Here is a 16,539-nt window from a genome sequence, read left to right on the forward strand (position 1 = left end):
TCATTAAAGGCTTCAGTATGATTCAGTCACAGTCAGTACAAAATCACAAATAAAGAACGAATGTGTTGTAAAGTCCGAACAACTCCTTGTATATAAGCAATTAAGTCATTGTTGTTTTGCTCTTTGCCTGAATATCGTTGCTATATTTTGGGCAGGCTTAGCGTACCGGTAAGCAGAAGAGTGAACATCATGGACCATGTTTAATCTGGAATTAACTATCTCTTGAAAGTAATCTTTCCTGATTTGATTTTAACCCCCTGTAATCTAGTTACATTTTGGATATCTGGTTTACAAGCCTAAGGCTAATAAATAAATGTGTGTTGTTTTTTTTAAGCCTGTTTTAATCAATGCCTTTAAAGTTGCCATGTATGCCTTATTTAAAACATAACATGCAAGCTTAGTGAACTGAGAGGTGTTTTTAACTGATGGAAAATGATATGATGCACATACAATTGGCTATGGGTAAAACTGTAATTAAAACAAATACATTATTTGGGTCACGTTTAATGGGCCAGAAGTAATACTCTATTGGGTAAATCATTTTAAAATGTGTATATTCATGTGGGCAAGTGAAACGTTTGCTTAATTTTATTCTAAGACCTTCCCCACCTAAATAATACTCAATCAACAAAAGAAATGGCAATGCCTAAACAGAAACAAATTGTGACAGTAACATTTATTTCTAAGCAATAACTAGGACCTACCATAACTAGTAACTGTAACCGATTTCTTTATACAACAGTCCCCAAAACTGACTATAATTACCATTTCAGTGTACTTCTGTTCATTTGGTTAAACCATTTATGAACAAAACTTGAATACATTGATAAAGACTTCTCACTGAAATATTGGTATAATAGTGTACTTAGTTTCTTATTAGAATTGAACTTCTGGTATAAACCAATTCCCTAATTGCACAATAGGTCTGTAATTGATCACTCTTCAACCAGTGCCTTTTACTGTGATCTTACCTCTTGGGCATGTACATGAAACAAACTGTCAAGCTCACTGTCAGGATTAACATACATAATAGCTGCTAAGGAGCTATGTAAAACAGATATTATTTAACAGATCTCTTTTCAAATAAAAATACATACCTTATTTATTTTTAATATGTGTCGTGTTTACAGTGATTTAGTTCAAATGTGGTATGTGAAAAAATAAAATCTATTGTTTACCTTTAATGTATAATTTAACATTATGTAAATATAGGTTTACATTTTAACATATCAAATGCAAGCGTGAACCTCACATTTCATTATTAGTTCAAATGCTTTTCGTACCAGTCAGTTTTTATTCCTTGTAAAAAAGCCAACAGGCACATGTAAATTTGGAAACTAAAAGTACGTCTGACAGTGTAAGAACACAATTGTGGCCTACTGTCTGAGGGAGTACAGCTTTAAGAAGACCCACAGTAGCACAGATCAAGTAGCAACTCCATGCGTTGAAGCAAACAAAGGTTGCCACGGGGCTGCAGATGCAGTATTGAGAAGCTCGATCACAAGTAGGCTGTATATTGTGTCTGTATGTGCCCTTTGGAGGTTTAAAGCATTATTTATACACCATTTTGGACTTTTATAGAAAGCAAGGGAAGTTTTATTTCAAACTGCTTTTAGTTATTGTATTTTTTTCAGACACAAATTTCTGTTGCAATTCAAAAAGCAGTGCTGAGTTTTTTTTAATTTAACATGCAAATTGTAAAAAGTGTATGACTGAGCATCCTTCAGTTACATTCCTTGTGTTACTGTGATGCATGTCTCTCACTCTTTTACAATTTGTAGAGGAATTACTACAAACCCTACAGTATCTCAAATATTATAGCCTGAGTGTACCGCATAACTATATTGAGGCCTTGCACTGGCTGCCTATCAGGTTCAGAATTGATTTTAAAATTTTAATGCTGACATATAAGGCTCTTCATGGGCTAACTCCAGCTTATCTGTCAGATCTTTTATCTTTTTACACTCCTACTTGCAACCTCCGCTCTGCTGATCTCAGACTGCTGTGTGTCCCGCCTGTTCACCTGCGCTCTGTGGGCGACAGGGCCTTTTGTTGCTATGCCCCCAAATTATGGAACTCTATTCCACTAGAGATCAGGGACTCAGCTTCTTTGAGTGTTTTAAAGCTAATTTAAAGGCTTACTTTTTTAGAAAGGCATTTTTATGATTTTTATGATTGTTTTATTTCCTTGTGCTTTTTTTATGTATAATCTTTTTATTTATTGCTGTACTATTAATTGTGAAGCGCTCTGAGATGATTGCTTTTAAGGGTGCTATACAAAATAAAGTTTATTATTATTATTATTATTATTATTATTATTATTATTATTATTATTATTATTATTATTATTGTTATTATTATTATTATTGTAGCATGTACTGTATAAGTTCACACTACCATGAGGTTCTGATAACTCTGCACCATACTTTACTATTACTAATGTACTTTTTATTTTTACGGTACTACACTGAAAATGATTTCCTAGGAAATAAAAAGCCTACATCTGTATCAACTGTGACTGCAAGCCTCATCTCAAGGTCATTGGAGCTAAAACAAAGATCAACTGAACATTACAGCAATAGACAGGTAAGAAATGAAGCCAGAGTTATCATTTTACTTTTAACAAAAGACACTAAAAGAAAGTAGCTATTTATCAGAATACAGCCAACTACATTTTATATTTCACTTGGGATGAAATTCACAAAGCATTTTACTCCAAGGTGTTAATAGCACAGAGAAAAGCACCCGCTAATGTCATCCATAATTGTGCAAATAAAAAAAATACTAAAACAAACACTAAATAAATTCAATGACAAATGTTTTGACTAGAACTATTTTTCAATGTGTCTTCAAAGGCTTGTTGTGGTGTGCTGTGCATAATGTATTGATTATTAATTTGGTCTAATGTCACATTTCCACCTGTGTTATTTCTTTATATCTGCCTTTCCTAATGCAAAACAAAGACCAGTGATAAACACAACATATGATTCCACTTTAGGGAGGTCTAAAGTCACCTCTGGGTTTTTGGCACAATTGCAATACCAAACTAGAATGAAATAAGATAAAATAGATCTCAATTCAATTTTGAAAGAGCATTTGAACATTATAGAACACTAACAAATGAAAGAGTTACAAAATGCAGGCAGCTAGAATTTTCTATAAATAACTCACTGACACTTGTTCTCTTTCCAACAGTCATCTGAAGACACTCCAACCAATGATAATCCAACAAAAAAGCCAATTACTTCTAGAAGATATAAAGATATTCCTAAAAGTAAGCTTATTTTTAACAATTGTATTTGGTGTTAAAAATATTACATGAGAAATAGATCAAAATTGAACGTTCTTTTCTTACATTCCTGTGGCAAAGTGGCTGAGTGGAAACAGGTGCAGGAGTGATGCAGTGCGGTAATGAAACAAACAGAGCCTTATAATCCGGTTTGGAAAGTGATTCTTTATTTTCATATTCCAGGTCTGGTAACCTAAACAATAATCCCCCGGCAATACATAACAATGTGTACTGCATGGGGTAAACAATAACGGGATTGCAGTCCCAACTAACCCACAATAATACATACACGGTCACCAGTCCTGGGTGTGTGCAGTAGTGCTTGTGGTGGGTGATACAGGTTATTTAGTGACAATTGGTGAGGTGGTGTTCTGGCTTAGTGCTGGCCCTTGGCGACAGCTCCAGAACTGTGTTAGCTGTCTGGTAATGTGCAGGACAAGACAAAACAATTACAAACAAACAAAATACAACACTCAAGAAACAATTCCTCTTTACGTTTTCACAGTCCTTCTCGATCTTCTCCAATACAAACCAATGTGAAGGAACAGATTGCGATTCTCTGTCCCCTTTTATGCTGTCACACATGACCCCTTGGTAAACGAGTGCAACCGCCTCTCCAATCTGCAGCTGCCACGTCGTTTCCCTTCCGCGTCAATGCGTTATTGCAATGGAGTCTCGGCCCCTTCCGAAAGAACTGTCAGGCCAGCCTGTCCAGGGAACTCTGTTCTCGCTGCTTAGCGCCCTCACAGGTTAGGAGGGAGATTTACCACCAAGAATCATTTTATTTCTGTCACAATTCCGTATGAACATGAAAAGATAATTGTGGCACATGCAGCAAAGATTGTGGAGAAATAGTTGCAAACCAGTTGCAAACAAGTTGGAAGTCTAGAGTGAAATGTATTAAACATCCGCAATGTTATTTGCAACTTTTTAGGAAATGCTTTATGGCAGCAATTTTTCTTTGTGTTTCAACTTCAGATGAATATGTAGTTATGGGTGTTCCTGGGTGTTCCTGCATAAATTTGCAAAAAGTGGGTGGAGACTCAGGGTTCTCAAATATTATAATGAGATGAACGAAAGCTGCAGACAATTGCGGCACTTACAATTGCATCAATTTTTTTTAGAACATTTGAAAGCATGTTTTAAACAGTTGCAATTGTTGCTGGCATTTCCCAGTCTGCCTTTTCTCATGCATTTCCAGTTGTGCTCAATGTATTTTTGAGGTGAACAGCGAAATACCTATTTTTCCCTAAATCCAGGGAGCAATAGACTGCACACATGTGCCGCTAACCCCTCTAGCTCATTCTGAGCATCTATATAGGAATAGGAAACACACCTATTCTATTAATGTGCAGGGGGTTTGTAATTGTGCACAGTTTAGCACCCCTGACTAACTTAAATAAAAACTGACAGTATGCATTTGGCTTATAGGCTACTCATGATAATATGAATTAGTGGTATAATGCAAAATTTGTTGCTAGTCCCTTGAAATTCATATTAATGAGAATTGACTGTACAGATGACATTTACATTTAACAAAAACAATGTTATTTTGATTCTTGCACCCTTGCATGTATAGACGTTATCCTTCAGACACCCCCTGCTGCAGCAAACCGCAACTCAACTCCAGCTAATTATTTGAACAATGTCGCATGACTCTCGCAATGTATAATGCAACAAATATTGAAATTTGTATATTGTGGCTGTCTTCATTAGCATATGTTCTCTTAGTACATACGACAACATTTTCATTGTCGCAACGAAAATGCAAATTGCGGTATGTTTGCACTGCGAGTAGCCCATCTTAGTACATCTACCCCATAGTATTGATGGTAGACTTCAAAGGAATGTATAAAATACTCTCGTTTATCTTCAACATTTGTAAATTGTGTTTAAAATGAAGTACAAGGCATAAATATACTAAAGAGACTAACATGGACTATTGAATGTTAGATTTTCCTAATCATGGGTATTTAGATCCATCAGTGTTTAGATCAATTGAATAGAACCTGATATCTTATTATATCTTACATTTAGATAACATTTTCAAATTGGTTTGTTTGTTGTTGTTTTTTAAGCAGTTGTTTCCCTGATATTCCCCAATGGAGAGGGCACTGACTGCATTGTCACATGCTTAATACTGTAGTTGCCTATCCAAGACTAAAAAGTGTTTATTTAAAATTTCCATTGCTCCCTTGGATACATTTATTTTGCACTTTCTTTGCTTTCTTTTTCATTACCTGCTTTGATACACAATAGAAGTTAAATGCGTTCTTGTAGATACACCTGCCTAGGCTGCCTAGGTGTATCTAATTAATTATGATTTCCCTTAACAACCGTTGTATTTGCTGAAATATAATCACCTACAGTGTTTTTAAACAGCCTCTATATCCTCACAACATCAGAATCTTAATTTCTGAATGATCAATATTGGCTTGGATTTGAATCATAAAAGCCATCTGTTTTTGTAGCCTAACTGTGATTTTTATATCAGTTGGTTGTATGTCAGACTGATCAATAATCTTGATTAGTGAGGCAGGTATCTGCTTCCTTGTCACTAGCTATCAAGTGGAAGTTAAGTAATACATAGAAAGATTGGCATGTATCAGTACCTTCAGCCCATAAAAAAAACCATTGCTGTACATACCAGATACTAATGATAAGTGATGATTGGGCTGATGGATCATTCACAATATTTATTGAGTTTAAAATCCTATGAGGGTTGAGGGTTTAATTTTGATTTAAATTTTTGCCTATCAAAAATGTTATATAATTTTGTTGACCTTCTATTATTCTTGCTTTTGAAAAGATAGCTGTTGAGCATATTTCAAGAAGCAGATCATTGGAATTACAGGGAAATAAGTGCATGTCTGTACTGAGATAATCCAATCAAAATCAGAATACTGTGATTGTTCTAGTCCCTTTTGAAAAAAAAAAAAAAATAGTGTAACCTTTCATGTTCATTTATTAAATTTCTGCTTATTAAATGAAATTATGTAATTAGGCTGATCTAGCAAACAGAAATAAGAGACTGCTCCAAAGAACTGTTAAAAACACCTCCTAATACTGAAATTTAATTAATTCTGAATAACTCAGGGAATATTAGCAATACCCTGACACATTTTCTAAGAATCTGAGTCAGAGAAACCAATTGAATAGATGTAGAACTGAACTAAGATATTTGTGCAAAGGAAGGCAGACTAGCTTTAGTCTGTCAGACCAATGCATCTTTCATGGAACTATGAACCTTTTGATTAAGAGGATAAAATAACAGTTGCAAGGGCAGTTGATCTGAAAGGCATTTATTCAAATATTAAATTATTTAGCAACAACAAGAAAAGATTTTGTGCATTTTAGACGGTCAGCCCATACAGGGGTCACGCCACAGGCAAAAAGAGCTCACTTTGCAGAGTGCTAGTACAGTAAAAGACCTGGTCTGCAAACATTTCCAATGGCATATTGCTTTTTAAATGATAACAGACCTCTGCAAAGGACAGGTCAGGTCAAATGGGTTACATAAACATTAGGTTATTCATTTTCAGTTATGCAACATTATTAAATGAAGTAACACCCTCCATAACCATGAATGCTAAATGCAGATATACTAAAAGAAACCTAATTAATTAAATGACAAAACATTTCAAAATGTTTGTCACTGAATGTATTATGTTTCTTTTAGTATATTTAAATGAGAAAATTATGAAACATCAACTTCAAAGGCAGCCAGAAATTGTCTTGTAGTATATTCTTTTGATACCAAATTATTTTGACCCCTCTGTCATAATGGTACTGTAATAAGTTAGGGGCCCTGTGGCAAAGTGGCTGCTGAGTGAGAACAAGGTGCAGAGGTGATGCAGTGCAGGAATAATCACAGACAGAAACTGTAATCCGTTTGGAAAAAGGGGTCTTTTATTTTTAAATCCCGGTCTGGTGACCAAACAATAACCTCCGGCAATACACACCAATGTGTAATGCACGGAGGTAACAATAATAATGGGTTGCAGCCCAAACAGTAAATGCACGTTATCTGCCCCACAATAATACTGGACACGGTCACCAGTCCGGGTGCGTGCAGTAGTGCTTGTGGTGCGTGATAACAATTTTTAAGTGACTGTGGTGTAGTGTTGTTCCGGCTTTGTGCTGGCCCAAGGTGACAGCTCCGGATACGTGTTAGCCATCTGGTGGTTCACAAACAAAGACAATTACTAACAATGACAAAAAACAAAACACTCACTAATATTTCTTTCAGCTTTCACTGGGTCTCTCACGGTCCTTCTCTATACCAAAAACCAGTTCTCTATACCAAAAACCAAGCTAAGGAGTAGATTGCGATTCTCTGTCCCCTTTTATGCTATCACGCATGTCCCCTTGGTAAACGAGTGCAGCTGTCTCTACAATCTGCAGCTGCTACATCGTTTCCCTTCTGGGTCAATACGTTCCTGCAACGGAGTCTCGCCTTCTTCCAGACTGACCGACTTCCCGACCCTGGGAAAGAACTGTCAGGCCAGCCCGTCCAAAGAACTCTACTTTCGCTGCTTAGCGCCCTCACAGGGGAGGGAGATTTACAACCAAGATTCATTATATTTTTGTCACATATCCCACATTTTAAAATGAAATCCCTAAGGTTTGATTGGTTATGGGAAGGCTTGCTACTGTTCGATTTTAATTTTTTTGCCAAATCGACGATTAATATTGACGTTTATTTTAGAAAGAATTTACCGTTTTTTTTTCAATCTTTATTTTTCAATTCAAACAGAGAATGGGCCTTTATGATTTAAAAAAAAACTTTTTATGCCACTGAGAAACATCTAATTTAGCGAAGCACCTTTATCATATTCAACATGCAACAAAACCATGGTTACCAACATTCTAATTGAAATAATGTTTGGTCACAGCAGAGATATTCTTGTAAAGATAAAGATCCTACACAAATAAACCCTAGAAAACACAGCATATAAAAGTGTATTACACAGACTTTTATAGCATAAATTTACAAGTAAAAATAATATGCACAGAACAAAACAGAACTAATTTGCACTTATTCTTCAGTCACTGGATGGTAAGGCAGACGGGCCCGCATATATAAAAACTAAACAAACTATAGATTTTTGGTACGAAAATAAAAAATAGCAAGTGGTTTTACCGACGTTTATCTATATAAATTTATTTCACTCTCATTTTTGGGGAATTTGACATTTAACAAGCTTTACTGATTAATATCAAAAAGTAGCAAGCCTAGTTATGAGGTTGATTGGATTACGATTAGTCACTATAGGGGACCAGCCCTCTGACATCAATCAAGGGGGAGGTAGTTGAGGCTAGTATTTCTACTGGGCCGTGGTTGGAGTTTAGATAAAGAGAATGCATTGTGAGGATAGCCAAGGGGTGTGGTGATGCGACCGATTTAGCTCTGGTTGGTTACCTACAGCATGCAGTCCACAAGGGAAGTATAAGGAAGTACTTTAGACCTACGCAAGCGCTAAATACTAGTAGAGGGCAGCCTTAATTTAAACTACACAATGGCACAGTAAACCAGCTAATATTTACAATATTATATTATCATGATATTCTAAAATGAAATACCGGTACATTGTCAGTGTCAGAACTCCTTGATTAAAATGCATAACATGCCTGTTGGTTTTGTGAATACTTAATTATTGTTAAATGAAGATTGTTAAATTTCTTCTGTGAATGTTAAATAAGGATACGTCTGTATTAATTCACTTTTATTGTATGTGCTGTTAAATAAGAATCTTTCTGACTGAAAATTAATTAGTTTGAATGTTTTATTACTTTTTTATTTATTGTTTGTTGTGGATTTTTTTTGTAACAGTAGTAGATTACTTCCCCTACAGAACAATATGTATACTTTAATCAATAGGAAAAGCAAAACTTAACTATCCAGACTGAAATTATATTGTTAATGGTGATTTTTTCTTGATTCTAACATATTACAGTACTGGTTTATATTCCTCTAATGTGTTCTTGCAGTAACTCTCTATAGACCTTTTACTTGTACTAGAAAATAAATTCAAGGTTAGTCACTGTTTTTTGGAGACTACAGACTTGAAATGAGAATTGATACTATACCGTATTTATTTATTAGTTTTTTTGCATGTTCTAAAATAGTTGTTTGCCATGGGAGTAAAGTTTCATATTAAGGAATGCTCTTTATGGGTTGGTGGCCAAGGTATTGTTAGGATGAAACTGTAGCCAACACACCATTAACAGTTGTAGCATTGCAATCTGTATGGCTTACATCTAGTATTAGGGTGTGTAGTTTGATTGTACATCCATGTGATGTAAGCACCTGTCTAATATGTTGAACTCCTGCCAAATTGCCTGAAGGAGTCACTCGCTTAATTGAATTGGTAGTTCTTATGAAGGAAGAGCACTCCTCTCCATTTAAATAATTCACAGACATTGGACTGTGTTTTGTTTTTCTGACCGTTGTGACAAAGCATAGGCTCTGCACATGGGTATGCACGTGTGTGTCGGTGTGTGTGTGTGAGTTTGGTGGTTGGTGGCCATCTTGGTGAAGGGACAGCCTGTAATCAAGATGGGCACTGTTTGCACAGCACATGGTGATGTCATTGTGTTATTGTGTAAATGTGGGAATGATTGATTGATTGTTTAATTGTTTGATTGTGTAAATGAATGTGAGAAGTGTGGAATGGTTTTATTCAGCATGTAGATTTTGCAACACACAATCAAGGTCATATACTTGATCTAGTATGTTCTACTGGTGTTATAATTTCTAGACTTGATGGGATTGATTTCTGATGGCTTTCTGATCACAAGGCTATCTCCTTGAATATAGCTATTCCTCTTCTGCCCCCTCCTAGCAATCGCACTTTTCGTAACATTAAGTCAGTTGACCCTGATAGTCTGTCTGAGGCATTCATAAATTGGCCTCTTCACCAACAACCGTTCTATTCAATGCATTAACATCTATTTTTGATGATCTAGCCCCTCTTCAAACCTGTATGGTCTCCTTCACTTACGCTTGCCCTTGGTACACTAAAGAACTATGCGCCTTGAAGGTCGCCGGTTGTCGTTTAGAACGACAGTGGAAGAAAACTGGTTTGACATGCGCAGATTTATGAACAACACCAGGTTATATAAAGCTGCTCTTAATACCTGCAGATCATCCTACTATTCCTCTGTTATTGAGAGAGGGAGCAGAAACCCTAAAGCTCTTTTTACCATCTTTAATAAGCTGTTACAGCCTCTCCATAATACTGCTTCCTCAGCATCTACTGACCAATGAAATATATATTTACAGTTTTTTCAGAATAAGATTGATAATATCAATAATCAGCTACTCTCTTCTCCCTGTCCTGAATATGTTGTGTCAAGTCCTGTTTCACTGGTGTCTAGCTTATCTCACTTATCTACTGTTGATGTTGCCTATGTTTCTAAACTTGTCGGTAAAATGAGACCCAATACTTGCCTCCTGGATCCTATCCCCACAATTCTAGTGAAGGCCTGCTTTTCAGCCTTAGGTCCTTTTGTTACCACATTATTCAATGACTCCTTGGTATCTGGTATTGTTCCACCAGTGTTAAAGATTGCTGCTATCATGCCAGTTTTAGAAAAGCCTGGTCCTGACCCTGACATTCTAAATAACTACGGGCCTATTTCCAATCTACCTTTTTTATCTAAGATCCTTGAGAGAGTAGTCTTGTCAACTTCAAAATTATCTGCTGACTAATGAGTTACTTGAACCTTTTCACTTAGCACTGAAACAGCCTTGGTCAGAGTAGCCAACGATTTACTTATGACTGCAGAGTCAGAGGCCCTTAATATTCTTCTTCTATTAGACCTCAGTGCAGCCTTTGACACAGTCAATCATAATATATTGACTGAATGCATGGAAAAATTACTAGGCCTTACTGATACTGTTCTGACCTGGTCCGACATCGCAATTTTCCCTTTCCGGTCCAATGTCCGACATCATCAAAAAGACGCAAAAAACAGGTCTCTAGTTGTTTTTTCTCCGGAAAAAGCAGAGAAAACCATTCAATGGCCGAGTGAGACCGATAGGAGCAGAGAAGAAGCCGAAAAAAAGGGGCGTATCTCATGAATACTGATAGACCCGACACCACATAGATAACACGGACATAAAGAAACAAGATAGCTGATTCCGCATCCAGCGCTCAAAGAATATCAGAGACATTTGCTGAGCTTTTTTTAGATGTTATAGTAATAAAATAATGACTTGGATCACATTATTGAGGAGTTTGGTGATAAAACGAGCGATCAAGAGATGATTTATCGGTATGTACTATTAAGAGACATTTAAAAAATATAGCGAACAAGGGGTGGGGTGGGGCTGGAGATGCAGTACTGAGTGTCCTGTTGATATGCAGTGCCTTTTAAACCTGTTTTATTGTGAAAAAATACTTTTAAATAGCGCGTCTAAAATAAACTGCGCGTGTGAAAATGAATTGGACCTGACGCGCCTGACACGTGCTGAATAAATGGACTGCAAAGGGTTAAGTCCTATCTGTCTGACAGACAACACTTTGTAACTCTTAAAAACTTCAAATCAGATATTTCTCCAGTTACTCAGGGTGTGCCACAGGGCTCTGTTCTGGGCCCCTTACTCTTTTGTATTTACCTGTTACCTTGGCTAGATTATTAGACACTTTGACCTCCGGTATCATTTTTATGCTGATAATACACAATTACATGTGTGCACAAAACCTGATACAAGCACTGCTACCTCTGTACTAGTCAGTTGCCTTTGTGATTTGTGAGTTTTCTTAAACTAAACAGTGACAAAAGTGAAATTATTTTAATCAGTTCCCAGTCTCTTGTCCATAGAGTTGGTCATTTTAATTTTGATATTGACAGTTTAAATGTATCTGTTTCCACTGTAGTACGTAACCTGGCATTATTTTTTCTTCTTCTTTGACCTTCAAAGCCTAAACACATGCTGTACAGGTTTTAACCCATGGAGATGCTGTATCCTGAATTACTGGACAAGGAGGGGTTGACAAGTAAAAATGGGGTATTGCTAGCATAAGGCAAAGTAATTGACATGTATTCATAACTCTCTTTTCCTCTTGTTATTATTATTTATTATTTTGTCATTTAGCAGATGCTTTTATCCAGAGTGACTTACAGAGACTAAGGGTTGAACAATACATCACAACTGCTGCTGCAGAGTCACTTACAATAGACCTCCGTTTTACGTCTCATACAAAGGACGGAGCACAATGAGGTTAAGTGACTTGCTCAGGGTCACACTCAGTGACATAAATCATAAATCAAGAAGCCATAGGCATAAGGAAAAGATCCAAGGCACAATAATGCCTAGTCCAGCAGGAGCTAAAGAAGAATGAACCTGTCTAAGGATTGGGAAGTTCCAGAGAATTGAAGTAAATTACAAAAGAAAGATGAAACTTTAAATTCTTGTTTTCAGAAACTGGCACTGGTCGAAGGAAGTGAACTGGAAAGCAACAATAGACAGAGAGGAACAGTTTGTTTGGGAGAAAGGGCTTCTGTATCACCAAGCTAGAGAGGGTAAGCAATTGGTGATACCTAAATCTCTGAGGGGAAAGATTTGGGGGCTAGAGCATACTGTACAATAGTTGGGACATCTAGGCAAACAGAAGACACTTAACTAGGTACACAGCCGGTTTTTTATATACAGATGTCAGTGACTATGTTAAGACATGTCCTGTCACCTATCTTGTGCAGAGAGAAAGGTATCTAAAGCTGCTCTTATACCTCTGCCCATAATAGATGTGCCATTCGAGCAGACAGCCATGGATGTTGTTGGTCCCTTAGAAAGAAGCAGTCTAGGTAATAAGTATATGCTTCTGATCTGTGACTGCAACACATAGGTTTTTACATTGATGAAAGTAAAAGCCAGGCAGGTAGCTACTGCTTTAATACAACTGTTTTCATGAATTGGAATCCCCAGAGAAATCATTACAGACCAGGGAACACATTTTCAATCAGAACTGTTACACCAGGTTTATCAGTTGATAGGCATTAATGGCATTAAGACCACACCCTACCACCCTCGGACTGGTGACTTAGTGGAATGGTTCAAATGGACCCTGAAGAGTATATTCAGTAAGCTTGTGGCACAGACAGGAACAGACTGGGGTTGGTGGATACCATACCTGTTCGCTTACCGAGAGGTACCACAAACTTCGACTGGATTCTCTCCCTTTGAACTTTTGTATGGACGGCAGATTAGAGGACCCCTGGACATCTTAAAGGAAAAGCATGTTGTGAGGCTGTTCATAAACCTGACCATTAAAACATTGGCCCAATAAAGTCCCAACTTTGGTATTAAACTACCCACTTTGTATATCACATCTTTGTATAACTTTTTTTATTATTATTTGGCAGATTTTGTACAGGTGAAATATTAAAGTCAAAGTTTGTTTTAATTATAATTATAGTAAAAAAATCTCCAATGTCTTTAAATAATAATTAGTATTTAGAATATTTATGAAATACATAATTATTGATGTGGTTTTAGAAGCAACAAGCACCTATATTTTAAAAAAAATGTTATTGTATTTAATTAACACCTTTTTGAATATTTATTAACACTCTGCTCCTACTGTACAAGAACATACAGTGAGTCTAACCAGCACTGGGGATTGAAGCAGAGGCATATTTAGCATGGGGCTATAGACCCCATAGTAACATTATATTTGGCTTAGTTTTCAATGTTTAGTTTTCAGGAAGCCACACAATACTGTAATAAAGACTCACCTTTTAGAGTTAAGTATTTATTTTTGAACATCATGGCATCTATTAATTGTGCAGTGGGTTACAGGAACTTTGCTACTTAATGCAATATTTTGCAATTTATTTGTTGCTTCTGACAGCTGACCAAATGTGGCCAGGGCGGATATATCGAAGCTGACTAAAATCACAGGAAACTAAATTGGTGTCAATCATACCTGACATGTGTCAATCATATCTTAATCATACCCGTCCCACTCAATCACGATGGGTCGTCAGCTCAGCTGGTTAGAAAAAAGAAACAACTCATAACCTGAAGTGGTAAAAAGTTTTGTATAATTACCAGGTTTCATGGTGTTCCAGAGAAGAACCATAGTCAAATATGTACTCTAAAAGGTGACGGATTCATTACAATATTTTGTGAGCCCCTGAAAAATAAACATTTAAAGGAGCAAACCTAATTATATCTAAGTCACAGTAACAGTATTATCACAGAAACATTTAGACAACACTGGGGTCTATTTTAATAATCTAAACAGTGGTGGATCTAATCACTGCCATCCTAAAACTGATATATGAAGCAAACACTTGTTCAGTTACATAATTTCCCCCAACAAGGGATGGTATGAAAAAAGCTAACTTCAATTATCCTAATTTAGGGAAATGAGAGGGTGCTGGCCAATCAGACATTAAGTTCAGCAAAACTGTCAGAAGACTAGTGAACAAAAATGTTAATCTATGAAATCTAAACCACATGTTTGATACAAGAACACAGGCAAGTGACTGGGTTCTAGAAGCACATTCCAAGGTTAATTTATTCACAGTTTTGAAATTAGAAAGTGACGAATATTCATATTAGCTTTGTTACATGATTAAAAGGACAGGCTAGAATATACTGTATAGCCTATAAAGCTGCAAATCAATTTTTGTAATCACGTTTCTTGACCCTCAAGTATGGGCCTTCATTATGTTGGTGTTAAAACACACAAGAGATGACATATCATTAATTAAACTTAATCAGTTTCAGTGACAGAAATCATTAAACTTGAAACTGTGTTCGGGATTTCTTTAATGAATACAAAATGGGTAACAAATTAGAAAACAGAGTGAACAGTAATGATATGATAAAAAATTGGATCATTAGTAAAGTTAATAGAAATTTCTAACCCACTGTTTAAATGGTACATAAGGACCTTTTTATTGTGTTAAATGATCCTAAGTGTTGCTATAACTACGTAAAGTGTGTGTATTGTTTTAATTTATTATTCTTTTATATATTTTGACCAATTTTTTAAACTTTTAAATTGCATTCCCTGCCTCAAGATGGCTTCCTATGTACCCGCATGGACCTCTCAGAACTACATTTCCCATCATCCTTCTGCTCACTGGTAAATCCATCTCAGATCTGCAATTATGATAATGTGGGTGGCAATGAGCCTCTCTGTCTATTTAGCGGCCACACTTGCAGAGTTAGGAGTACAGAGAGCGGTAGTCACTGTATGACATTTGTTGAGCACGAAAATACAAACCAAAAAAAATATGTCAGAGGAAAGGCAGCAAAGTCCTTTTGGCGCATGGAAAAGAAAGGTTTTCTGAGAAGGAGCTGAGTCCTTACCGCTGAAGGCATGAAACAGACTTGTTTGGAAAAGCCTCAACCAACATCAGTTATACTAGTATCCTTAGGTAATTATATGTATTGGCCTGCCCTTTTTAGCATGACATCAGGAAATGTGCCTAGCACTCTGGAAAATATGGATTGGGCTGTCCCTCCAGACATTCCAACTGTGGTCTGAATGGAACCAGAGGCTAAGTAGTGCAGAGAACACAAAACTTTCCCTAGATTGATGCTGGGGTCTAGCTCATCCCTCAATTCAGCTATCTGGTCTAGGGTGACATGCAGAGTGAGACGATAACACTTTAGTACCGCATCCTCTGGCATCCCAAACAACGTGACCCTGGAATTGAATATGCAGGGTCTTCTTCGTCTTGCCCTTCTCCTCCGAACGTGTTCCTGCCTCTCCTCAACAAGAGCCAAGTGTCACCGCATCAGGAAGTGTACCACAGCAGCCATCCTGAATGACAGGTGTCTGCAGGTGTGTGCTTTTATACAGCTCTTAGTTACTCGCTTCTACAATGGTTTGCACCTTGTATAAGAGGTGTAAAGTTTTTTCAGGATCAGCAATTGCCTAAGTGTACGGCAAAATCCTTACATCACATTATAATGTTTGCGCCCGCTGAATATCCAGATCCCACTCAATTCCATGCTCTTTTCTTCACTTGAATGCATTACAATATAAGTGTAATGGATTAATGATGGCAAAGTGCAAATTTGGTAGCGGGTGCAGAATGCCAGATGAACACTATTATTTACATACGCCACATTTTTAGCAGCCGGTAAAATCAGACTTTACGGCCGCTAAACACGATTTACGGCAGCATTATGAGGATTTTGCACCTGCAAATCACTTTGTATGTATCCTTACATCTACCCCGAAAGTATTGAAAAACCCAATTTGACCTTCTACTACCAATAG

General features: G+C 36.7%; 1 protein-coding gene across 4 annotated transcripts in view; it reads left to right on the plus strand.

Annotated features, from left to right (window-relative positions):
• The window catches only part of LOC117402716 (uncharacterized), an 86,232-nt gene that overhangs the window by 63,849 nt on the left and 5,844 nt on the right, over positions 1–16,539 (plus strand). For 3 of the 4 annotated variants that reach the window (XM_059024418.1, XM_034004115.3, XM_059024419.1), the window contains 2 exons: positions 2,486–2,586; positions 3,196–3,274. In XM_059024418.1, the coding sequence (XP_058880401.1) occupies positions 2,486–2,586; positions 3,196–3,274 (180 nt within the window). Of the gene's footprint in view, positions 1–2,485; positions 2,587–3,195; positions 3,275–12,719; positions 12,817–16,539 lie in introns of those variants that run through there. The other variant, XM_059024420.1, reaches the window with a different exon arrangement.

Source organism: Acipenser ruthenus, chromosome 5 (assembly GCF_902713425.1).
Source record: "Acipenser ruthenus chromosome 5, fAciRut3.2 maternal haplotype, whole genome shotgun sequence".
Classification (NCBI taxonomy): Eukaryota; Metazoa; Chordata; class Actinopteri; order Acipenseriformes; family Acipenseridae; genus Acipenser; species Acipenser ruthenus.